The 26,606-nt window shown below is 40.2% G+C and overlaps 1 protein-coding gene across 2 annotated transcripts; it reads left to right on the forward strand.

Moving 5' to 3' along the window:
- Positions 1–209: 209 nt before the first annotated feature.
- Positions 210–26,466, forward strand: OIT3 (oncoprotein induced transcript 3). 2 transcript variants are annotated; one of them, XM_004021457.5, is made up of 9 exons: positions 210–299; positions 4,466–4,840; positions 5,601–5,708; positions 10,517–10,639; positions 14,538–14,660; positions 16,426–16,586; positions 18,200–18,615; positions 24,123–24,222; positions 25,665–26,466. In XM_004021457.5, the coding sequence occupies exons 1-9, from the start codon at positions 239–241 to the stop codon at positions 25,836–25,838; spliced, it is 1,641 nt and encodes a 546-aa protein (XP_004021506.3). In that variant the 5' UTR covers positions 210–238; the 3' UTR covers positions 25,839–26,466. The 2 variants fall into 2 exon arrangements, with proteins under 2 accessions (XP_004021506.3, XP_042096919.1); XM_042240985.1 differs by lacking the exon at positions 5,601–5,708.
- The last annotated feature ends 140 nt before the right edge of the window (positions 26,467–26,606 follow it).

Raw genomic sequence — 26,606 nt, forward strand, 5'->3', positions numbered from 1 at the left:
AAAATATCAATAAAATAACTTGACAATGTAAAACAGTGCCTCTATCTGGGGTCAAGGCCAGAGCAATGGACACCTTATCCCACTCATCCTCTTCCTCTGATAAAGCCCCAACCAGTAGTAAAAAGACTTTTTCATAAGAGCCAAAGGCCTTTTTTAAAGGGCTTGAAAAAGAAGTAGACAAAGGGAAACTGAAATCAAGAGGATTTTCCAGTCTGTCTCTGGTGGCTGGTTCAGAAGGATGCCTCAGTTCCTGCTTTTCGCCTGCCTCTTCATCATAGTAACACTAGTGTCACCAAGGGGTAAGTCTTGTGTCAAGTACTTGGCACAATATTTTCTGTTTTTGGAGGAATTTGCTGTTATGTACAGGTTATTAAGAGCAAGATTCCGCTATCTTAAATACTGTTTCTAGAATAGTATAAGAAAAGTCATTGATAACCTATGGAGATATGTTTTCAGAGAATTTCATTTCATGTTCCATTTAGCCTCTCACCTGGCATCCAAAATTTCCATGGATCTGCCAAATCCAAACAACTTTCCACGAGCTAAATATTTCTTGGAGTATGTGTAAAAGGAATTCTAACCGCTTTATTTTCTAGGCACTTTTATAGTCCTAACTTTAAGAGCAAAAAAAAAAAAAAGATTTTCAGAGTGGAGGATAGAGTTTTTCCTTTAACAAACACAAGGGACTGACTGTGCCCACAAAGGCACAGATCTGGATAAATCAGACTTCTTAGGTTTGACATCTTAAAATATGACTTTTGCACTGACTCAGTGAATCTTAAACTCTCTCCCCACTCAGCTTTGTTGTAAAACAGGCCAACAAAGCAAAGTTTTCATTACAGTTAGTAACAATTTTCTCTCTCCTTTTCCCATTAGAATTTAAGTTCTAACTAGAAGACAGAGTGACAAGAGGCTGAGATGAAGAGAACCATACTCCTTGGCATTTTGGGGAAGCTCAGTGTTTAACTGCCCCTATTTCTTTGGAGTAACTAAGGCCTTGCTCTTGTACCTTTAAGAATAAACGTTAAAATTAGGCTTGAGACAGTAAGGAGACATGGAAAATTAAATGTCATGTGGTATCCAGGATCGGATCCTGGGACCGAGAAAGGTATAGGCAAAAACTAAAGAAATCGAAATTGTGGACTTGAGTTAAGGTATCAACAGGGCTTTCTTAATTGTGGCAAAGATCATGAGGGGAAGCTGGGTGCCAGAAGATGTGAACTCTTTACACAGTCTTCTCAGCTATTCTCTACATCTAAAACTGGTCTAAAAAATAGTCCTAAAGATAGGTTTGGGCCAAGTTTAATCACCCTGTATCTGCTGCCAGTAAGTAACCAAGAGTCGCTTGAGCCAAAGTCGTCCTTTCCTCAACTTCCTCTCTGCTTTCTCCCCACTCTCTTCCCTGGCTTAACTGTCCATTACCTCCTGTACCCTGCCATCAGACGCGTTCTCCCTTTTTTTTTTTTTAAATTTTACTTTACAGTACTGTATTGGTTTTGCCATACATTGACATGAATCCGCCACGGGTGTACATGAGTTCCCAATCCTGAACCCCCCCTCCCACTTCCCTCCCATATCATCTCTCTGGATCCCTTCTTAGATCTTTTTTATTTTATTAATTTTTCCCCCCAGCACTTCTAGGACGTTTGACTCCAAGCCATAAAAAGGGAAAACTTTAGGGGCTGGGGACTTTTTGAGGTGGGGTGAGGTTGCCTGAGAGGAGAGGGGAAGTGAGTAAAAAGGAACAGAAGAGCCAGGGAAGAGGGGAGGTGGGAGGGAAGGGAGTGAAGGGGGAGAGGGATAGAAGAGAGGGTGGGTTTCCGGCCTAAGAGAGAGAGAGGGCGCAGAATCGGGCGACCTCGACCACCCCAGGGGTGGGGCCGGGGGTGCGGACCGGGACCGTCAGGGACTCCTGGTCCCCGGGGATGAAAGGGCGGCGATGCTGACATTTGCTCTCTGCTTTGGGCCGCTGAGAGGTGCTGGCTCCGGGTCGCACGGACATCCGCGCCGCTTCCCGGCTCGGGGGATACGGGAGGGGCAGCTGGCCAGGGGGCTGATGGGCGAGAATCCTGGTAAAGGCTGACCGGCTCTCTCCCAGCCAGGCCCCCTGGCTTGAACTTCGAGAGGAATCCACCCGGCTGTTTTCATTTGAGGAGTGTATATATGGATGTGTGTACATATATCAGCAATTCAGGACGCAGCATACAATACCGAATTCTGGCCTCCACACTGAGAGTCTGAAAACAGGAATTGACACCAGCGGCCAGATTATTTAAGGATTGAAGTACTCCCCTAAAAGGGGGGTGAGTGGAATGGGTTTCTTTAATGTTAGAAAATATTGCATGAGTAACTTTTAATATATGTTTATTTTACAGAAGATAGTAAATTTCTATGTGTGCCATATATCCCTACAAGAGAAGAAATTAACTTTTAGAGAATGGCACAAGAAATGATAGTTATATTTAAGGAAAAACTTTATAAATCATGAAATAGTTATTGAGGGACACTTAGGAATTTCTGTAAAAGCCATTACCAGTTGAGTGCCTAACCATTTCTTGTAAAATTAGAGCCAAGGAGATGAACCAAATATTTCTATGAATATATAATCACCTGTGAATTTGCCCTGGAAACCTTTCTTCATAAGAGAATCACAGCTGGGAGAGCAGATGAGGGAACGTTTCCCTTTTCAGAGGGTAGAGAGTCCATATGTGGACCTTTCTTCCCCTCAAGGGGCATCAAACCATTGCCTAGGACACAGTTGGGGTACCTCAGGGACATTTTAAGGAGGCTTGTGCCTTCCATGTGTAACTCTGCAAAAGTTTTTTTTTAGAATATGCAGTGTTCTACTCATTTCTTATCCCTGTTGTATTCTTAGCGGGGCACTAGGCTACACCCTCCTCTACCTGTGACTGAAGTTTTGAGAGTAAACTTGAATTGGAAATGTAGACTGGGAAAATTCAAAATATTTTCTTGACAACTTATCAACAAGGCCCATCACATTTAATTATTGTGCAGTATTTTTTAAAGCTGAATTTCTTGTCCACAAAGTTTACTGGCCTTGCTATGAATTCCCGGCCTACAATGTCAATTAAATCAGCCTCACATGCATTAAGAAGGATAGTATCCTCCGGCTAGGTCTCCTTTCTAGAATTTCTTGATTTTATTGTAAGATTCTTTATAAGCAAAATTTGCCTATGTTAATTCAGCATTTTTCTGAAATTGAGAGAAGCAGTGAGAAAACTGGAGATATTGGTGTCTTCAGTCATTAAAATGGTTTTGATAAGATACTTGTCTATGTTATTTATGCCTTAAAAATGCATGCTTGAAATGTTGCTGTATTCTAGACAGTGATGCCACGGCTAATTGTGAAGACACAAAGTTCATGATATTTTCAATAAGCTGGTGGAACATGTACCAACATTCACATGGAGACTACTCTTGCCACTATACTGTATATTTCAAAGCATGTGCCAGAGGCCTTTTACTTCTCAGCAGAAAAAGTTTACATATTTATTATCAAGCCAAACTACCTACTAGTACAAAATTCCACCCATAAGCTTGCTTATAAATGACCATCTAGTTGGACCATCCAGTCTTTTTCAGAATTTTCAAAGATGAAGATCTTACCACACTGTGATACAGCTTCTCCATTACTGGGCTGCCCAGGTGGCACTCATGGTAAAGAACCCACCTGCCAACGCAGAAAACATAAGAAAAGCCTGTTCAATCCCTGGGTTGGGAAGATCCCCTGGAGAAGGGCATGGAAATCTACTCCATGTATTCTTGCCTGGAGAATCCCATGGACAGAGGAGCCTTGCAGTCTACAGTCCACGGGGTCACAAGAGTCAGACATGACTTAGCGATCAAACCACCATTACTGGATAGCTGAACTGAAATGCACTTCCCCATAGCAATTTGTTTTGTCATTGTAACTGAATACCTAATTCCTCTTTCACAAGCCTTTTCCAGATTTTTTGGAAAGTAATACATAATATACAGGGTTTTTTTCTCTCCAAATGATAGTTCTCAGCTTCTTTCCCAGTAAATAATTGTTAGGCTCCCTTCTAAATCTGGTCACCATCCTCTGAACATCAGGTTTGTCCATTACTTTCATAAAGTATAGCCTCTAGGTATGAACACAGTACTCAAAATCCAGTCTGACCAGTGCAGTGTTCAGTAAGATTATAACTTCCTTTGGTCTAAACAACAATCCTATCAGAGGAATACTGTGGATAAAAGGTTTAGTCCAATGCAAACCCAGAGCCTTAAGTAGATTTGAAATAATTTTTCAAATGTAAAAGGCATTTATGAAATATGTTTACATCAACTTGAATCTTAAACAACTGCTTTTAGGGACTTTAGATTATTTCTTTCTTGAAATCTAAGATCAAGAAAGTAAACTCAGGCTATTGCCACTGTGATCCAAACCATCAAGGTGCCTCTGAGGTGTCCTTTTCATTCCCAGCCCTAGACCCTTGCTCTGCTTACATCAGTCTGAACGAGCCGTGGAGGAACACTGAGCACCAATTCGACGAGTCTCGAGGTTCCCCTCTATGTGACAACAGTGTGGACGGGGAGTGGTACCGCTTCACAGGCATGGCGGGGGATGCTATGCCCACCTTCTGCATACCAGAAAACCACTGTGGAACCCATGCACCTGTCTGGCTCAATGGCAGCCACCCTCTGGAAGGTGATGGCATTGTGCAACGCCAGGCCTGTGCGAGCTTCAACAGCAACTGCTGCCTATGGAACACCACTGTGGAGGTCAAGTCTTGCCCTGGAGGCTACTATGTGTACCGTCTGACCAAGCCCAGCGTCTGCTTTCATGCCTACTGTGGCCGTGAGTACTTCTCTGGACTCTTTTCCTTCCCCTCAAAGGTCACAGGAATGGCATCAAAGAGAATAGCACCATAGGAAATTCTGTTGTAGTAGTATCTCAGCGCCTGAAGAACATTGATTTAGGAGTGCAGTTATCTCTAGCTCATGATTTCTGGGGTCTGCTCTTAAGATTTCTGAAAAGTTCCTAAGAATAGAAAGGGAAGGGAGCTATGACTTTGACCAGTTTTGTCTTTTATGTAATTTAGTGTGGATTTCCAACCTTTCTGAGCAGGGGAGACCCCTTTTTTAGATATATTTCAGACATCCATATGGTAGCATTGTGCTTACTATCCATTGATATTCTTTAGAAATGATGTATACTGGGAAGAAGCTACTTGAGATCAGTAATACTTTCAAATGAATTTTCATGTTATTAATCCCATCAAAGTCTGTATACATTTTAAAAATAGACTGCATAGAAGAGTAGAACATAATGCTATTTAATCTACAGCTCGTGTTTGGTGAGGTTTTGCAGAAAACACCAGGGTCACCCAGGGGTGTGTGGATCTGAAGTTAGGACTCATGGATCTCAATGACAGAACATGCCCATGCCCCTGGACAGTACCTCTTGCCAGTGGGTTATATAAACCCAGAACAGTGAGAATTCTCTTGATGTTAATTAGGAATTCATACCCCATGATTGAACTCGTGAGGCTTTCTCATGGATGAGAGTGTCCTCTGACCCTCGCCCCTCATGAAGGGTCATCTTTATCCTTCCATAGATTTTTATGACATCTGTGATGACGACTGCCATGGCAGCTGCCTGGGTACCACTGAGTGCGCATGTGCTCCAGGAACCGTGCTAGGCCCCGACAGACAGACATGCTTTGGTAAGAAACTCCTCTTGCAGTAGAAACAGGCTATTAGGAGCAAAAGGACAAATCAAATCAAAAACTCTTCTTGACTCATAGCACCACCATTTTTCCACTTTGTGTCTCTGAACACTCAGAATGGGGTTTGCCTTTTTAGTCCATAACTAAAGCCACAAGTCAAATTCATATCATGTACTGGGGCAGTCTAGGATTATGTTGTCCAATCTAGTAGCCACTAATAGTGAAGTTGCTCAGTTGTGTCTGACTCTTTGTGACCCCATGGACTGTAGCCTATCCAGGCTCCTCTGTCGATGGGATTTTCCAGGCAATAGTCCTGGAGTGGATTGCCATTTCCTTCTCCAGGGGATCTTGCCAACCCAGGGATCGAACCTGGGTCTCCTGCATTGTAGACAGACGCTTTACCGTCTGAGCCACCAGGGAATGGCAGCTAGTAGCCACTAGCCATATGTAACTATGAAGCTCTTGAAATGTGGCTTCTGTGACTGGAAAACTGAACTGTAATTTTACATAATTTTAATTTAAAAGCTAATGCTTGATTGTCATTGGAAAACTAAAAATATGTGGAACAACTTGAGTGAACTGTAAACTTCATGAATCTAAAGTACAAATCACATATTTCTGATGAAAATTTATCATCCAAATTGAGACATGCTGTAAGTGTAAAATACACACTGGATTTTGAAGACTAGTTAAAAGAACATATCTCAATGATTTTAATACTGAGTATGTATTAAAATGAAACATTTTGGAAATACTAGAGTAAATGAAATATGTTATTAAAATTAATTTTACCAATGCCTTTTAACAAAATTTTTAATGTGACTAATAGGAAATTTTATATGTGTGGCTTGCTTTGTATTTCTATTGGATAGCTTTGGTTTAGAATTACCTACAGGTATACTCCTATAGCTTCAGTGACATAATTTTGGTTTGTCCGAGTGGCAAGAAAGGGGAGTCAGGTTATTCATTGGAAATGCAGAGTTGTCTAATTGTATATATGTTTTATTGTCCACAACTGGGAGAAAATAGAATTGAAAAACCCAGGACTGAAGGTCATCTCTTTTCTGTTTAATGTTATGAAGCTTTTTGTATTCAGACTCAAAGAGATTTAAAACAAGTCTAGGGACAAAGGGAAGCACTGCCCCACACCTGCCTCCTCTGAAGAGTAGTAATAAGATCAGGGTGGGATAGGGATCAGGATGAAAGGGCTATCAAAGCGTTCTTATTTTAGAAAAGCTTTTGTTTCTCAGCTTCCCCCCACCCCCACTAACTGTTCATGGAGCAGGGTTAGGCCCTCCCATAACAGTTGTTATGGCTCTTGCATGGTCGATTTTGACTATGTGATTTATTGCAAACAGATTTGGGGTGTGGGGGGTGATGGTTCCTCCAGTCCCCCCAACCTCTCACACTGCCCAGGCACATGCACACACACACACACACATACACACACACACACATCTGTTGGAAACTATTTGGCTTCCTTTTAAGGCAGGGGTTTTTCATTCATTTCTCTGCCTTTATTTTAATATAAATTTTGAATAGGTAATGTATTTAAATGGGCTTCCCTGGTGTCTCAGAGGTTAAAGCGTCGTGACAGGCATACAGTGAAACTTCTAGCTCTGTGTCCTCCATTTGTCTTATTTCCCCCTCCTCCAACTCCACCCCAAGTAAACTCCTACATTACTTACTTATGTATGCTTCCAGGATTTCTTCAGGCAGATATAAAAATAAAAATATACACATTTACTTATTGCTGTTGTTTAAATCAAAGGCCACCTGTTATTCACACCATACATCTCTCTTGCTTAGCAACTTACCTTGGATGTTTCTGCCTATCAGGACACAGGGAAAAGCTGCCAGTTTCTACCTGGGGTCTGTCTGCTGGTTTCAGGGAGATCATGAATTCCCTGAAATTAGAGGCAAAACGTTGTGTCAATGTTACTTTAGTTTTTAAAAATATATATAACCATTTTAATTATTTATTATTATATTTATTATTTATTATTATATTTATTTATTATAAATTATGTATTTCGGGGAGAGAGAGAGAAGAGTAAAGAAAAATAATATAACAGACCCTCAAGTACCCAGACTTATAGCTAAATTTTTCTTCTTTTTTTTTTTTTTTAATAAAATTTTACAGACACAGATAAAGCTATCTCATGCCATCTCTTTTACTTCTCTCACCCTCCAGGGGAATTAGTATTTTGAAGTTAGTGTATGTCCTTCTGGTCCCTGTTTTTATGCTTTTATTATTTATGTAATAAATAGCAATCACAATATAACATATATAACTAACTATATAGCACTGTTTTGTGTGTTCTTAAAATTAACATAGTTTTAAGAACCTTAACTCTTCTGTGAGATTTTCTCCACACTTTTTTCATTTTATACCTATAAAATTGGAATTGCTGGGGCATTGAGTATCTAAGTTAGGCTGTAACGGACAATTAACTCCCAAATAACAATGGCTTAAATAAATAGAAGTGTATTTCTCTCTCTGGTAAAAAGAATCAGTCTCAAGGTAAGCAGTCCAGGCTTTGGGGAGAGACTGGACCCAAGCACCAGTGTGGCCGTATCCAGGAAGGCTGCCAGCACCCCTGTTCATCCACTGTCCAGGCAGTAGGGCCTGATCTTATCAACTGTATTTTTCATTTCTACAGGTTCTGTGTATTTGGTTTCAATTCTGCTTTGTCTTCCTACACATTCTTTTATTTGGTTACTGTCCTCGTATCTGTTTAGTAATTTTTAAAATCCTTGTGTTACACATTTTCTTGGGTTGTTCTGTTCTCTATAGTTCAGAGATTACCAGTTGTTACCTTATCAGCTTTCCCATAGCGGATCATCTCCGCCTGTGTAGTGTTTTATGCTAAACCGTCTTCTATTGTGATTGTCTTTTCTGTGGAACTCCACTCTTAATCACCTGGTTTGAAGAAGCTGGTTTTTGTTTTGTTTTGTTTTTACTACGCAGCAGTGTTCCAGATTCTTTCGTCACCAAAGTTCAACCAATCCAGGTCAAAGTTTACATCAGTTTCTCAGTTTCAAGATCCCCACAAGATGTGGGAATTGTGACTTCATACTTCAACCATGGCAGAGCCAGACTTGGCTTTTATGAAGGCTTTTTCTCTCTCAGAACCTCAGGCAGAGAGCTCCTTACTGCTTACCCTGGCCTCAGAGCAGAGCCCTTCTTCTCCCCCTTTCACTACGGGGAGGCCTTTTCCAAGGTCCCGGGGTTGAGCAGGGTTTCAGTTCCAGCTCATCTTCTCTCAGGGACCCGCGGCCGTGCCTTCTGTCATTTAGTGGGTATTTAAATCCCAGTCCCTAGTTTATATCTTATATCCAACCCATGACAAATTTAGCTCTTCAAACCCCCCATTTTTTGTTTGTAGAAGGAAGTGGATTGACATTTGTTTCCAACTGTACATTTTTTATAACAAAAATCATTATCCTTTATCAGATTCTTAAAAAGGATAACAATCATTACTTAAGTACAATAAGGGAATATTCCAATGTTTATTTTTTTAAGGTGGTATTTTAGTATTTTGAAGTCTTTACTGAATTTGTTACATTGTGTTGGTTGCTCAGTTGTGTCTGACTCTTTGCAACCCCATGAACTGCAGTTTGCCGGGCTCCTCCGTCCATAGAATTCTCCAGGGAAGAATATTGGAGTGGGTTGCCATTGCCCTCTCCAGGGGCTCTTCCCAACCCAGGGATTGACCCCAGGTCTCCTGTATTGCAGGCAGATTCTTTACCATCTAAGTCACCAGGGAAGCCCTGTTACAACATTGTTTCTGTTTTATATTTTGTTTTTATGGCCACGAGGCACGTGAGATCTTAGTTCCCCGGCCAGAGATTGAACCCTCACTGCCTGCAAAGTCTTAACCAGTGGACCACCAGGGAAGGCCCTTCCGATAGTTAAAACAGATTTTAAAGGCAGTTGTTGATAATGTTGGGTTGGTCAAAAAGTTAGTTCAATTGGTAAACAGAGTCAATAGAGTTCTTCATGAAAACGAGAAATGTGTCTTTTTTTACTTAAACTGAACAAATTTTTTGGCCAACCCAATAGAAGACTGCCTCACTAATAGTATGCCCAATACATATATTTTAGAAAACATGAATTTTGCATAGCTAAACAGCTCATAACATTTTGATTCCACTTGTTTGATTTAGTATGAATGGAATGCTAGATTTTTATTTTTTAAAAAAAACAGATATGCAACAATCAACAAAGTTTTACTGTATAGCACAGAGAACCATACTCTATATCTTGTAATAACCTCTAATGGAAAATAATCTCAAAACTAATATATGTGTAGATGTATGACTAAATCACCTTGTGCGCCTGAAACATTGTATGTCAACTATACTTGAATAAAATATATATATATATTAAGGAAGACTGCTTCACAAAAAAGTTCATCAGACCTATCCTTTTGCAATGTAAATTTATTTAATGCATTTAAAACACAGTTTGATTTATAAGTTTCAGGAATTGGAGAAAATGAGACTCGATAATACAAGCAAATAAGTGAAACCAGATAACAAAGGGATTTTCATTTCCCCAGCAGTTTTGCCCTGAGGAGGGAACTGGCAAACAACCAGCTGCCTTCCATGCCAGCAGAGGGCAGAGGGACAAATGACTTGGTTGAGGAGACCAGGTTAATATTATAGAAGTGATTATATTGGAGATCGTTTGTGGAAAGTCTATGAACAGGATCTGAAAAGATGTAGTGATTCTGCTAAGGGGCTTGGGAAAAGACTGCATGGCTCAGCACTGTGTAAATGGTGTGCTTTCTCTTCTACAGATGAAAATGAATGTGAGCAAAACAATGGTGGCTGCAGTGAGATATGTGTAAACCTCAAAAATTCCTATCGCTGTGAGTGTGGGGTTGGCCGTGTGCTAAGAAGTGATGGCAAGACATGTGAAGGTGAGATGGGCAAGAAGGGATTCACATCAAGAGTCCCCACTAAGCCACTGGCTTATTTTTTGGACATTTATGAAACTGTGCAGGGTTAGAAGAGAGTAACAATTTGGCTGTGTAAAGAAACCACAAACCATCATCACTGAGTATCACCGCAGAATGCTTGTGTTGCAGACAGAATGCAGTGTTGATTTTATCTCCAAGCTTTGGCAGAAGGGAGCTGTTGCATGTTGCAAGAGGCAGAGAGCTGCATTTTTAGTTTGGGATATAAAAATTGGGTATTCCATGTTTCTCAAACTTTAATACACCCACGAATCACCTGGCATCTTGTTAAAATGCAGGTTCTGATTCAGTAGGTCTGGGGTCAGGTGAAGATCCTGCATTTTTAAATAACTTAGGTGCTGACCATGCTGCAGACCCAGGGAGCACGTCTGAAGTAGCAAGATAAGGGAGGCAGGTGGCAGAACAAATGGTTTATAGCAGTTTTTCAGACTTCCTTGCTGAGAATCACCTGCATGCTTTTAAAGCTGGCCCTTCCCAGGTCTCTCTCCTGAAGACTCTGGTTCAGTGAGGTGGGCGGGGCCTTACAGTTTGTATTTTTACCAAGTTTCCTACCTGAGTCTTACCATCTTGGAAGTTTGGGAAACTGGGTTTTATGAAGTCATTTATTTTACTCATATGCATTGCATTTATTAGAGATTAACACGTTTGGAGATAAGTAAACTTACCTGATTTGATAGTAGAAATGCTGTATGGCGGCAGTTTTAGTCACTACGTCATGTACGACTCTCGGACTGTAGAGCTGGACATGGACTGTAGCCTGCCAGGTTCCTCTGTCCATGGGATTTCCCAGGCAGGAGTGCTGGGGCGGGTTGCTATTTCCTTCTCCAGGGGATTTTCCCAACCCAGGGATGGAACCTGGGTCTCCTGCATTGCAGTGGTTTCCTGCATTTCAGGCAGATTCTTTACCAACAGAGTCACCAGGGAAGTCCAAAAATTCTGTATATATTTTGTATAATTAAGTAATAAAAAATAATTTGAAATGTATGTTGAATAACTGAAATGGAAATTGTCTACTGTTATGACATGAAGCTTTGATATATCCCTTCTCTCAGGCACATTTGCCCTTGCAGATTATCTGGGCTGAAATTTTGTAATTTCTACTTTAATAAATCTGAATCTCATGACAGTGAGAGTTGAGAGACCAAAAAAAGAAAAAAACTCTGCAGATTATATGAAGAAATAAATGCTGCTGCTGCTGCTTATCATTATTTACAGAGGACATATATGTCCCAGAGGGTAACTGAATATGTGGCAAATACATTATAACACTGCTTGTGAGTTCACTTTATTCTATCTATATTCAAAATAATAAACTGCTACCCTAAAAGGAAAAATTATGGCTAGTGGTCACAATTTATTTCATGCCACAAAGTTTGCATTATTAACTCAGGGTCCTTAACCAGGATATCAAACTGCTGTCTCTCATAAAAAGGCTAAATGTACTTTAAGTTTTATTGGATAAGGGTAATATCCTGAATCCTCCTTAAATCTTATTTTATACAACCATCTTTGCGTATTTGTTTATTAATGAAATGTTCCATGAGGAACATTTGTAATTATCTATGAGTATTTTATTGGAAGTATTACAGTTAATCCTCATATCATTTTAAAACCTAATAATCATAACTGAAAAGTATTTTAGCAGAAGATAAAGTTTGAATATGAATTATACTTTAGGATTAAGGTTCCTATTTGAAGCCCTTTCTGGAGATTTTTTTGGTTTTTTGTTTTTCTGGAAATCCTTACATTTTATTGATAGTCCAAACATATTTGTTTGTTTAGCTAGTCTGTTAGATTAGCATATTTTCTTTTTTAAAATAAAAGGCTCTTTTTAATTTTTAAGTAATTTTTATTGTTTGTTTTATTATGAGAGAGTTATGTTCATAGAGGAAAATACAGAGAAGTAAAAGAGAGATATGAACCCAGAAATCCCATTTGCTAGATATATCCATTCTAAACATTTTGGTATATATATCCTTGTAAGAGACTTAAAATTCTTCAATCCAAGTAAGAATTTCAGCTTATTTTGGGTATTGCAGTCTTAGATCTGGAAATATTCTTAATAAACATTTAATCCAACACTTTCATTTTACATTTATTGAAACTGACACCCAGGAAAATTAAATGACTTAAGGAACATCACTTTTAAGAAAAAAATTTCCTATTAATGTTGATTTTAACATTTTATAGCATATTTTATGCTTTCTCCTATATCATTATATATCATTTGCAGCTATTTAAAAAACCTGTAAGAATACTTTTATCTTTTTTACCTACAGATTTATAAACAGGTCATAACCTAATTTCTCTTAAATTTTGTGAAGATTAATTTGTTGCAAATTTATTCTCTCTCCTTATTTCACAAAAATTGATTCATTCCAACTGAATTAACTGATGTTCCAAAGAATTAATATTTTTATCATTATTGAACTGAGACTTATACCTATAACTGGAAACTGGCTAATATCTTTCCTTGAACATCTTAAATGAATTGAAAGCATTCTCTCCCACTTTTTTTTTTTTTGACCATGCCATGAAGGATCTTAGTTCTGACCAGGGATCAAACCTGGACTGTTGGGATTGAGATCTCAGAGTCCTAACCATTAGACCACCAGAGGATTCCTGAAGGCATTCCGTTTTAAATAGGTTTCCCTTTGAAATCGCTCAGTCATGTCTGTCTCTTTGCAGTCCTATGGACTGTAGCCTACCAGGCTCCTCTGTCCATGGGATTTTCCAGGCAATAGTACTGGAGTGGATTGCCATTTCCTTCTCCAGGGGATCTTCCCAACCCAGGGACTGAACCCGGGTCTCCCTCATTGTAGACAGACGCTTTACCGTCTGAGCCACCAGGGAAGTCCTAAAAATATTACCTTACCCCTAAAACAGGGAGCAGCAAACTTTTTCTGCATAGCCCAAACAGTGGATATTTAATATGGAATTTGTTGAAACTACTCAACTCTACCCTTGTAGTGAGAAGGCACCCCATAGATAAGAGGGAAATAAATGAGCATGACTGAGTGTGCTAATAAAACTTTATATACAACAGCATATAGCAGCCAGAGTTTGATGATCCATGATCTAGAAGATAGCATCCAGAACCCACAAAGGTCATTATTTTTCCTCTGCTAACTATGACATTATGTGGTAGTTTCTTCATTTTTCAACTGAATATTTTTCCTTTTTTGCCCATTTGATTGAGTATGCTTTTTGAAAATACAAACCTTTTAAAAAGAAAACTTAAAGCTACCTCATAAGAGAAGAATGAAAGAGCTCAGTAGACTGGAATCTCTCAGTGTGCTGTCCAGGTCTCATTTTTATAATGTGCTGTCAACCCAAGAAAAATATCTCCAATGCTGTTATTCCTAGAGATTCGAGGAGAGGGGCTGGTGATCCAACCATTGGCAATAACTCTGAGTAACTCTGATCCATTTAGCTGCTCTGCTTGAGTTTATATTCCGTGAGTTCCTTTTACATCAGTAATAAACATTTCAAAATTGGGTGGACAAGTTTTACAGCAATTAAGAAATGACTTTCTGGTCTTCCTCCCCAAATTATACTTTAATCATGAGAAAAACAGACAAATCCAGGCTGAAGGGGTTCTACAAAATGAGCAGCTTAAATGGTGAGAGCTGTGTTTGTTGTAAGATGGCTCTTTGTAGCTCTGACATTTAATCAAAACTTCTTTGTGGACATTCTTGCATGCCTCAGTGACTGAGCTGGGCCCCAGTGATACTATGGTAAGTCAAGTATAATGCCTGATGCAAACCGTAAGTCCAAGAACCAGAATTCTTGGGGAAGAGGGCTACAAGATCCTTCCTTTTTCTTTCGGTTTTTATTGCAGACATTGAAGGATGCCACAATAACAATGGTGGCTGCAGCCATTCTTGCCTTACAACTGAGAGAGGCTATCAGTGTGAATGTCCCCGGGGCTTGGTGCTGTCTGAGGATAACCACACTTGCCAAGGTAGTACATGCTTAGCCTCTGCTCTGACCTCTTCTGCCCCGAATCTCCCTGTCTTCCTCACCCAAGTGTGTCAAGATTCTCATCTTTTACAATACCAGCTCTTTCAGCAGTGTGTGTTCACTCTGGAATCATTCAAAAATTGCAGTTAAAAAATGTAACATAAAATTTACCATCTAAACCAGTATTAAGTGCATAGTTTAGCAGCAGTGTTAAGTATATTCACATTTTTGTGCAGCAAATCTTCAGAACTTTTTCATCTTGCACATCTAAAACTCTGTACCCGTTAAAAACAGCTACCCCTCCTTCCTTCCTCCCTGCAGCCCCTGGCAACCACCATCCTACTTTCAATTTCCATGAAGCCAACTATTTTAGGTACGTCATATATGTGGATTCCTGCAATTTGTCATTTTGTGATTGACTTAATTTCACTTAGTAAATTGTCCACAAGTTTCATGCAGGTAGCGTATGACAGGATTTCTTCCCTTTATAAAGCTATTCCACTGCGTGCGTGCACCACATTTTATTTATCCATTCATCCATTGATGCACATTTGGATTGCTTCCTCCTCCTGGCTATTGTCAATAATGCTGCTATGAATGCTGCTGCTGCTGCTGCTAAGTTGCTTCAGTCATGTCCGACTCTGTGCGACCCCATTAGATGGCAGCCCACCAGGCTCCCCCGTCCCTGGGATTCTCCAGGCAAGAACACTGGAGTGGGTTGCCATTTCCTTCTCCAATGCATGAAAGTAAAAAGGGAAAGTGAAGTCACTCAGTCGTGTCTGACTCTTCGCGACCCCAAGGACTGCAGCCTACCAGGCTCCTCCATCCATGGGATTTTCCAGGCAAGAGTACTGGAGTGGGGTGCCATTGCCTTCTCCTGCTGCTATGAATATGTGTATGCAAATATCTCTTTGAGATCCTGTTTTCATTTCTTTGGGATCTATACTCAGAAATGGATTGCTGGAACATATGGTTTCCTTTGCTTTTTACTTCTGATTTTATTTACCCTGATTTCTATTATTAGTTGTATAACTAATATTCAATACTTAATTTAGGTGGAGTTCCTCTTTTCTAACAGATCATTGTTTTTCTGGAAATCTAGTTATTTATGTTCAGAATATTAATTTATCAATCCAGCAAATATTTAATAAGCACCTATCTGTGATTTCTTAATACTAAGTCATTGCTATTATGTGCCCTCATACACTGATACTGCCCTTGTGTTTTGTCTGACAGTACTCAGAAGTACTCGTGTTAGGATATTTGTACAGTCTTGAGACGAGAATGCTTAAGAAAAGCAATCTTTTTATATTAAATTAAAGTGGGATTTATAGTCACAGTTTATGGTTTACGGAGCCATGCAAGGATGATTTGGAACTCTTCCCCAAGTGCACTAATGCTGTTTTTATTACCACTGTTTTATGGGGCAGTAATTAATGGTGAAGTCAAAGCAGTAACATTATGTAATTTAAGCCCATATCAAAGCAGTACTTTTCCTATATTGCCTATAAATTGTGTTTCCGCTAAAAGTTCATCTTTAGTGTTTTGATACATGGAGTTACGCTAGACACGCTTTGAAATGTTTGTTAAATTGAAACTTCAGAACAATATTTCTTCATTTGGGAAATAATGCAGTATTTGATGAGCATTATTTGACCACGAAAAAGCTCACAGTGCAAGAGGGAGAAGCTGTTTCTCCTAGTGGTCTCCTCCCCCTTCTCCCAGCCCCGCTTTCCCGGCTCTAACAGCGCCCCCTGTCCCCGCAGTCCCTGTATTCTGCAAGTCGAACACCATCGAAGTGAGCATCCCCAGGGACCTGGTTGGCGGTCTGGAGCTCTTCCTGACCAACACCTCCTGCCGAGGCGTGTCCAATGGCACCCATGTCAACATCCTCTTCTCCCTCAAGACGTGTGGCACAGTGGTTGATGTAGGTTCTTTCTGGAGGACTCTTGGGGAATGACCAAATCTAGTTTTTTTGGGATTGGTTGATGAAGGTGTGCGTTGTGGCTTGTGTCATAGATGACATATTTCCGCATGAAAGTCTGGTGCTCAAAAATTCATAGGCTGTTCATTTAACAGATGTGTTATTGAGCATCTGTGCTGTGCTGTGGTCCTGACACTGGGAAGACAGCAAGTTAAAAAGGATTCTGCTCTTTCAGTTCTCAAATAGTATTGAATACCATCTCTCCAATATGCACAGACATTTTCCTGAGTGTGTCAGCACGAGTACCAGGAGGCCTACTGTGTCTCCTCTGACCAATTATTTTACTTGAAGAAAACAATGATTAATTCATGAGATAACAAATGAGTCCAAGGATTGAACCAGACAGAGGTAAAAGATTTGTTCTTCCTTCCAGGAATCTGTGCACAGCCCTGTGCTGGGGAGGCTGAGCGATATGTGAGATATATGCAAAATAAGATTCCTGACTTTTAGGAACATACATGGTTCCTAAAACCAACACACATAAAATGTGAGTCAGGGATACAGTTGACAGGTGGTATAGGAGGCCAGAAAGGGACAAACCCGGGAGTAGTCAAGACAAGTGAGACTTGATTTGGGGTGGAAGCATATGCGTGGTTTATACAGGCAGAGAGGTGGAGAAAGGGCATTTCAGATGAGAAGCAAGTGATCAAGTCTCAGAGATGGGAATTCTTGAGGCTTATGCTGAGCGAATGGGCAACACAACCTGACTGGCAAGGAATGAATAATGGAAAGGAAACTGGAAAAGTGGGTGGAGGGAGACTGTGCTTTCAAAGATCTGCTTTGTGTGCTGGGGTGAGACATTTGGCTTTTTCCCATAGGAACGGGATGAAGCAGGCACTGTTATGATGAAATCAGAAGTGGACAAAATGAATAGAAAAAAGAGGACCTAGACCCAGGAGATTGGTGTAGAGGCCGTGCAATCAAATAAACAAGTATTTATTTATGGAAACAAATAGAGAAAAGTCAGAGAGCTAATCAGACTTGGGATGAGACATTGGGGAGATATTTGAGAAGGACCCACTTTAGGCAAATTGTGTTTTGTCATATCTGTGGATAATCAAATAGAAATGCTCTGCAATGAGCCAGGGGTTCTTGGTACACAGGAGAGCAGACAAGGCTAGAGATGAAGAACTGAAAATCATCTGAGTAAATGCGACAGCTGAAGCCCATTGCAGATGAGCTCAGCCCAAGGTCATGCTGCTGCACAATCACCAAGTCTAGGATTCCAGAAAAATATAATCTACAGAGGCTGTTCTTTTCTAAACTATCAGAGCTTTGAATTTGCTGATTCTGCATAGCTCAGGTTTTTATGACTAATACTCCAAAGGAATGTGTGGGTTGACCATGAAGTCGTATATAAAACTCTTAACAGTCAAAACATGTTAGTAAAAAGAAGAGAAGTGATTTTGTTTTTTTAATTTCAGGTTTTAGCAACTGAATCTCTCATGTGTTTTGATGTAAAGAGAAATTTGGAGAATGTTATGGTGGGCAGTGGGTAGGGTGCTCTGTAATAATAAACAGAGACTCTTTCCTCTCCTGGCTCTGGCCTGGCTCAGGTGGTGAACGACAAGATCGTGGCTAGCAACCTGGTGACAGGTCTACCCAAGCAGACCCCAGGGAGCAGCGGTGACATCATCATTCGAACCAGCAAACTGCTGATTCCTGTGACCTGTGAGTTTCCACGCCTGTACACCATTTCCGAAGGCTACGTTCCCAACCTTCGCAACACCCCGCTAGAAATCATGAGCCGCAGTCATGGAATCTTCCCATTCACTCTGGAGATCTTCAAGGACCATGAGTTCGAAGAGCCTTACCGGGAAGCTCTGCCTACTCTCAAGCTGCGAGATTCCCTCTACTTTGGTATTGAGCCCCTGGTGCACGTGAATGGCTTAGAAAGCCTGGTGGAGAGCTGCTTTGCCACTCCCACATCCAAGATCGACGAGATCATGAAGTACTACCTCATCCAGGATGGGTAAGTAGGCTTCTTGAATGATGGATTAGCCTTAGTTCTCAGCTGGGTCTTCCCTGGTGGCTCAGATGGTAAAGAATCTGCCTGCAGTGTAGGAGGCTCGGGTTCAATTCCTGGGTCAGGAAGATCCCCTGCAGAAGGAAATGGCAACCCACTCCAGCGTTCTTGCCTGGAGAATTCCATGGACAGAGGAATCTGGTAGCCTACAGTCCATGATTGAAAAGAGTTGGACAGACTGAGGGACTAACACTTTCACATTTGATCTCTGGACACAATAGCAACAACTTCAATCATTTCATAAAACCAAGCAGCACTCTTGCCTGCTCTTAATTAGTTCAGAAACCACTTGTGTACATTTTGGTGGTAAAAACTGGTGAGAAGGGCAGAGTCCAGAATAACTCCAAGGGGTCTAACTTGTATAACTGATTAGATGTCCTTAACCAAGATGAAAGGACATAGGTTGAAAAGCAGATTTACTGTAAAAATACTGAATATGATAATTCCAAATTATAATATTCTAATGTAAATGCCTGGGCTTCCCCGGTGGCGCAATGGTAAAGAGTCTGCCTGCCAATGCAGGGAACATGGATTGGATCCCTGGTCTGGGAAGATCCCCTGGAGAAGGAAATGGCAACCCACTCCAGTATTCTTGCCTGGGAAATCCCATGGAACCTGGCGGGCTACAGGGTCCATTGGGTCACACAGTTGGACACAACTGAAGCAACTTAATATACATACATAGGATTGATTAACCTGGTCAGAGAGACTGTAGAGCGTGGGTCACATGGTTGTTGTTCAGGCTCTAAGCCGTGTCTGATTCTTTGCAACCCCGTGAACTGCAGCACTCCAGGCTTCCCTGTTGGCTCAAACTCATGTCCATTGAGTCAACGATGCCATCCAACCATCTCATCCTCTGTCGCCCCCTTCTCTTGCCCTCAGTCTTTCCCAGCATCAGGGTCTTTTCCAATGAGTAGGCTCTTCGCATAAGGATGGCAGATGGGGAATGAGAAATGCAAGAGGATAAGGAAGTGGAAGCAGCAAATGCTTTAAGAAGTTTGGTCGTGAAGGAGAGAGATGAAATAATTGGTTGGTTTTAGGAGAGGAGAGATCAAGTGAACTTTGTTTCTGTTTGCTTGTTTTATACAAAGGAGAGTTCCATATCTGTTGAGGTTGTTAGATTGAGAACTTTGCATGTGTCCATGTGTCATTAAAAGCCTAACAGTTACCACATCTACTGCTTACATTCCCAGGAAAATTACACTCACATCCTAAATTCCTAGCTGTATCTCATCAGTTCCTCATCCTCAGTGTCAGATGGGACATATCTCTAGCAGGTCAGGACCTGCCGCTTAAGGAAAGGCAAATGGCTTAGTGAAGAGCACCACAGAGGTGCCCTGGTTCATGCCCTTTGCTAATTACCCTGATAGACTCTGAAATTTCTCCTTTGCTTTTAACCCCCTGGATCTCTCACCGCAGGCGACCTTTCCATGCTGCTATTGATTTCCTGCACAGCGATTTTAAACTTTTGATACACATTAGGATCAACTGCAAAGCCTTTCTAAAAGTAGCAATATCCCAACTCCCTTCTCCACTCTTAACTGCCTTATTTCCAGCCCTCTTTATCTTTCACCTGGACAGATGAAAGCTTCCAAACACAGCCTCCTACATCCCAGCTCTCAAGTCTCATCTCCACAAAGCCCTGGGTATCCAGTCAAAAGAAAAACAAATTATATATATAGTCAGATTCCTGTTGAAAATATACTGATGGCTCTTGACTTCTTTGGTTGGTAAATTTAGCTGTTTACTAGCAGGAGTACCTCTAGCTTCAGATTCCTGTACCCTCCTTAGCTTGTTTTCAGAATCTGGAAAAGGCATCTGAGCTCCTTTGGATGGCTAGAGGCAGGTTTCATGGGAGACAACAGGCCTTTGGGTTTCTTGTCGTCTTAAAGTAATCTCCACAAAGTTTTAAAATGAAACATAGAAGCATCAATTTTTATTTCTTTTTTTTTCAGTCACATAATTAGTGCTAAGTGGACTTGGGGATGGATTTACTTTGTGGGGGGTGGGTTTTGGTTACTTTTAAATTTTTTATAGGTTTATTGCAGTGCTGTTTGTATACAATAAATATGCTATTCAAAGTATACAGCTTGGGGAATTCCCTTGAGGCCCAGTAGTTAGGACTCTACGCTTCCACTTCAGGGAGCTGGGTTCAATCCCTGGTCAGGAAACTAAGCCGCCCAATGTGGCCAAAAGATTAAGTGTACGATTTGGTAAGTTCTGATGTCTACACACTGGTGAAGCTATCACTACAATCAAGGCAGTGAATATTTCTCTTGCCACAAGTTTCCTCCTGCCCCTTGCATTTCCTTTTGCAAACATATAGTCTTAACTCACTTACTGGGAAAACATGTAACCTACAGTCTCAATAAAGCTGGTGAAGTTTATTTATAAACTTTATTCAGACTCTCAGTTAGGATTATATGCTTATATTTTATACAGTTCTAAGAAGATGTGCTATTTAATTTTCCAGCCTTGAGCACACACAAAAACAATGCTATGGAAGATATTAAAATTGTTCAAAAGCATAAGCAGAACTCGAAAACACAGCTATGTGGACCTGTTTCCACTATACATAGGCAAATAGTTTCATCTCTAGTGCAATACTGGATAGTACAGTATTAGCTAAGAACAGTAATGGTGCATTTGAGATATTCGCTCAAGATAAAATCCAGCTCTCAGTTTGGCTCACTCTGCCTCACCCTCTGACCTCTACCTTCTCTGATTTCTGCTCCTGCCATAGAGAACTATGGGCAATTCACAGCTTCTGTTCCTCCTTACACTTTCCTGATTCTGCAGCTGCCATTTCCACTGCCTGAAATCTTTCCTTTTTCTTCCTGTCTGATTCTTACTGGTCCTTTGAGACACACTGGGAATTTTTTTCCCTCCATGAAGCCTGCCCTGATTGTTCTAACCAGAACTAGAAATCTTCCTTTCATCATCCTCAATGCCTTGCCTACATACAGTAAAGGTCATTAACTATTTGTCTAATGAACTATTGAATGACTGTTTTCATAATACTAATTTGGGGCTAGTTCAGAGTCCTGAAATAAACATAATGCTGTTTACTTATATTTGTAAATTGGTTGATTATTCATTGTCCTCAGCTTAAAATTTAAATCAGGCTGGTTTCCCCTGATATTTAACACATCTGATTTGCTTCCCTCTAGTTTTAGTTGGCATATGCTCTGAGAATACAAAAAAATTTAATGTAAGCCTAAGCAAAGTAGAATTAGAAAGTTTATCTCCAGAAAAAGAAACACTGAATTCCAAAATCCAGTATTGGACAACTTTTGGGTGATCAGTTATTTGGACTTATCCTGTGCTGTTTGTTGTTACTTTCTTTTAGCACATGAACTTGGAGTTGATGAACTAGAATTGTCTAATCACAGCAAACACCCAATCAAGAGCCGGAATTTGTCTTGGGTTCTATTCTGTAATGTGCTACCCTACAACAACTCTTTCTGTCACACTTTTTCTTTTAAAAATAGTATTTCTTTTACTATTCAGCCACAGAAAAGAATGAAATAATGCCATTTGCAGCAACATGGATGGACCTAGAGATTATCACACTAAGTGAAGGAAGTCAGACAGAGGAAAACAAATACCACATGATATCACTTTTATGTAAAATCTAAAATATGATACCAGTGAACTTATTTACCAAACAGAAACAGACTCACATAGAAAACAAACTAATGGTTACCAAAGGGTAAGTTGGGATTTGGGGAAGGGATAAAGCAGGAGTTTGGGATTAACAGATACACACTACTATATATAACATAAACAACAAGGGCCTACTGTATAGCATAGGGCCTCCCAGGTGGCACTTGTGGTAAAGAATCCACCTGTCAGTGCAGCAGACTCAGGACACACCGGTTTGATCCCTGGGTTGGGAAGATCCCTTGGAGGAGGAAATGGCAACCCACTCTAGTATTCTTGCCTGGAAAATTCATGGACAGAGGAGCCTGGTGGGCTACAGTTCATGGGGTTGCAAAGAGTCAGCCACGACTGAGCATACCCACACACTATAGCACGGGGAATTATAGTCAATATCTTGTAATAACCTGTAATGGAAAAGAATATGAAAAAGAACATATATATATGTATACCTAAGTCACTTTGCTGTACATCAGAAATTAACATCGTAAATCATAAAACTAGTATTTTAGGTAAAGATAAATTGAAAATGCTGAGGCCATTAATGGACTTTTAAGTTCCCTGACATCACAGACCATATTGTTCATCTCTGACTCCTCTGCAGCACCCAGCAGAGTGTGTCACACAGATTAGATATGCAATTGGTGTTTGAGAACATAATCAGAAATGGCATAGCTTCATTTAACCTCAGGGAAATGACAATGCGTACATAAATATAATAAATAACAGAAACCACATATTTCTAGATCCTCTTCAGTTTAGGGGAATAAGGTACCAGTGGTAATACAAGTCAAGGTGTCATATTTTTAAATAATTTCATTGGATTTTTTGACTGCCATGAAACAGCAATTAGCAATAAACTAGAAAGTGTTCTGTAAATATGTGGAGTAAGTATCCAGTTTTATAGGTATTTATATCTGATCCCACTTTTTTCCTGGCCTGGTAGACAGAAACTATGAAGCATCCACATCCACAAAAAGGAAAATAGATAAAAGTTCCTTTTGAATTCAGAACAGAAAAGACAATATATGTATGAGCCCTGGCCTTTAGGAAAAATGGTTCATCTATTCTAATCCTTGGGCTCAAAGTGGAGAATCAAGAACCCCTCTTTTCCCCCCAGCTAACCCTGAGGCGAGCCGAGGAGTTTCACTTCAAGTGGTAGACCTGAGATTAAAATCTCAAAGCCTATAAATTAAAATTTGGCATTAAATCTGTGAAAAGAGGTACTAAAACATTTTAGAATTAAATTATTTTCCCCCAATAGGTCTAGTTATTATCTAAGAAACTGACATTTTTATGCAGCTCCTTGTTGTACAAATTGGGGTTTGCTCACCTTTGGATCCCCTTCAGGTGTGAGTGTCTGTTAGGTGTCTGATAAATAAAGAAAAGTCTTCTCAAATCAGTAATAAAGTACATGAATGCAGAATTCCTACAATGTATTAAAAATGAAACTACAGCCTTAAAAAGATACCCCATATCGAAAGATATCTTTATAATAAATGTTGTTGCTGTTACTAATTCTTCAATGTATTGACTTAACAGGAGGTCCTGGTGCACAGTTTGTGGGTACAGTGAATGAGAGATGGGACAGAGAGCGTTAATGAGCAGAGCTGTGTCTGAGATGCCTTCACAGGGAAGGGACTTCATTTTTCCTTCATTCTCAAAAATCTTGAGTGCAGCCCAACCTCCTCCACCCGGCTTGCCTCTCCTTGGACCAAACACGTTGGACTGGGTTGTTTTTCCACCTCTGTTTAAGAAATCAAGTCTTACGTGCTATCCTGCCCTACTTCCAGCTGTGTTTCAGATGACTCAGTAAAGCAGTACACATCCCGGGATCACCTCGCAAAGCACTTTCAGGCCCCCGTCTTCAAGTTTGTGGGCAAAGACCACAAGGTGAGCTGAACACCTATACCTTACAAAGCTGCCTGCCCTCTCCCTTCATGAACCTGAGCCTTCCTACTGTCCCCATTTGTTCACATTCTAAAGCCTACCATTGGGACCTGTATGACCTTTATGAAAAATACTATAACACTGGGCGTCTAGAATCTTAACACCTCCATGAATGTCAGAATCATCTGCCCCCTCCCAATAAATTAACGAGGCTTGTTCAAAGAAAATATGATGTGATTATAATCCAAAATCCTTGTGAGCAGGTGTGATTGAAAAAGCCTGTGTAGTGGTCACGTGGCAAACTATATGGAGAGAATATTTGCAAAAAAGACAAATAATGAAATGTTCAGTGAAAACAGCATTTCACTGTTTTACATGCCAATTCAAATAATTATAAGACTATTATATACATATGAAACTTTTAAAAATTATAAATCCCAACTTTCAAGGCTCTAGGGAGATGTGTATAGTAGCAATATAAGTTGATATATTTTCTGGAAAGTTGTGTAACAACCTGACAATTAATTAATAATCTGACAATGTGTAATAACCATAAAATTATCAGTCAAAAATTTCAATTCTGACAGCTTCTCAGAAACAAAAATAAAAACATGGTTTGTTGAATGTGCTTATAGAGTACTGTTATGAGAGAGGCATTAAACCAGTGCATCAATTGATTCAATATTAAGCAGTTAATGTACAAAGAAATATAGAAAAAGGAGATATGAAAAAATTCTTGTCACAAAAAATTTAAATGCAAATTGAATATGAAACAGTTTTTTAATGTATATAAGTAAATAGAGGTTATAAGAGGCCATATATTGATATACTGTGTTAAGGTGGAAGGTTTTTTATTTTAGCAGAATTGCTGAAACACTTAAGCAAAGGAAAGTTTGAGGCCAACAGTTTTTTCCATAATGCATCTAAGTGTATTCATGTGCTATCCAGCTTCATCATTGTTTCGAAATAACTGCTAACCATGATGGCTAACCCTGATCTTCCTCTTCAACTGGGCAGCATGCATTGGGAAGTTACTTATAGGAAGAAGCTTGTAGAAAGAACTTGTTACTTTACACAGAAGTGGGTGGGACCCCATGTTATGCCCAGACCTTGATGTGATGAATCAAAATGTTAGTGTTATTAGACGTTGTCCTCACAAAGTTGTCTTTGCACGTGTCCAGGCACGGAGGCATAAGTTGTGGATGTCAGGTTTTAAATCACCCATGTGACTGAGTATGTTTGCCTCATTACTAAATGTGTGGATTTGGACAAGTTCCTTAACCTTCGTAGTTTCCTTATCTGTAAAATGGGGATCACATCTGTCTCAAAGGGTGGTTGTTTAGATGAAATGAGATAAAACATATGAAACATTTGGTAGTGTCTGGCTTCCCCCACCTGGCAGCTGTCTTCACTGTTTTTATTCTTTATCATTGTAATCTTTCCAGGAAGTGTTCCTGCACTGCCGGGTCCTGGTCTGCGGGATGCTCGACGAGCGCTCTCGCTGTGCTCAGGGCTGCCACCGGCGAGTGCGTCGTGAGGCAGTAGAAGGAGAGGATGCCACTGGTCCACAGAGCCAGATGCTGACAGGCGGGCCGATCAGCATCGACTGGGAGGACTAGGACAGCCCATCACCCAAGTCCTCCTGCAGGCAGCCTGTCTCTCTGGAATTCTCCCCTCGCCTTCTGAGAGCATCAGTCCACACTCTAGAGCACCATGCTGCTTTGAACCTGACACTTCGGGGTTAGACAAACCCCCAGAACCGACTCACTCTGACTCCAGCCCACTGGGTCAGGAAAAGTCACCTCACTGCTGACCAGCCTGTTCCAGATGGAACTTCATCCTCCTAATGTGGAAAGCTGTGCCATGCACCCCCAAAACAGCTCACTCCCATGCTCCCTCATTTCTTTCCTGCAATAAAACACCTAGAGTAGGCTACAGTAGCACCACCACTAAAATCAGAAGTTGGGTATATCATTTCAAATTAGGAATTTAAAAAATGAAATAGTGGCTTGAACTTATGACGTAAATACCCACTGACTCCTTAAATATGTAAACAATAATTATACCCCAAAATTTCCATTCAAATACAGAATAGTTATAGGGGATTTGGAAGTTTATCACTGTAAGTATGTACTAAAAATAAACTATTTGGATTTTCTCCTGCATAATATTTTCCTCTGGGGTTTTTATGTTGTCTTAAGTAAACTATTTTCAATTAATAAATGTTAATAAATTCATTAACATGGATTTAAGTGGTTCAGTGACTCAACAGTAGACAAAATTAAAATATGGTAACATATGCCCTGTTATTTTGCATCCTGCGCCCTCAGACTGACAATAGAAAAAGCTATAAAGCTACACCATACTCTATTTTGTAGATGCTTAAT

Source organism: Ovis aries, chromosome 25, assembly GCF_016772045.2.
Source record: "Ovis aries strain OAR_USU_Benz2616 breed Rambouillet chromosome 25, ARS-UI_Ramb_v3.0, whole genome shotgun sequence".
NCBI lineage: Eukaryota > Metazoa > Chordata > Mammalia > Artiodactyla > Bovidae > Ovis > Ovis aries.

Coding starts and splice junctions, on each gene's coding strand:
- OIT3 (XM_004021457.5), top strand. CDS start 239: ATGCCTCAGTTCCTGCTTTTCGCCTGCCTCTTCATCATAGTAACACTA. Junction 300..4,465: donor AACACTAGTGTCACCAAGGG/GTAAGTCTTGTG, acceptor TTTCATTCCCAG/CCCTAGACCCTTGCTCTGCT. Junction 16,587..18,199: donor CGTGTGGCACAGTGGTTGAT/GTAGGTTCTTTC, acceptor GGCCTGGCTCAG/GTGGTGAACGACAAGATCGT.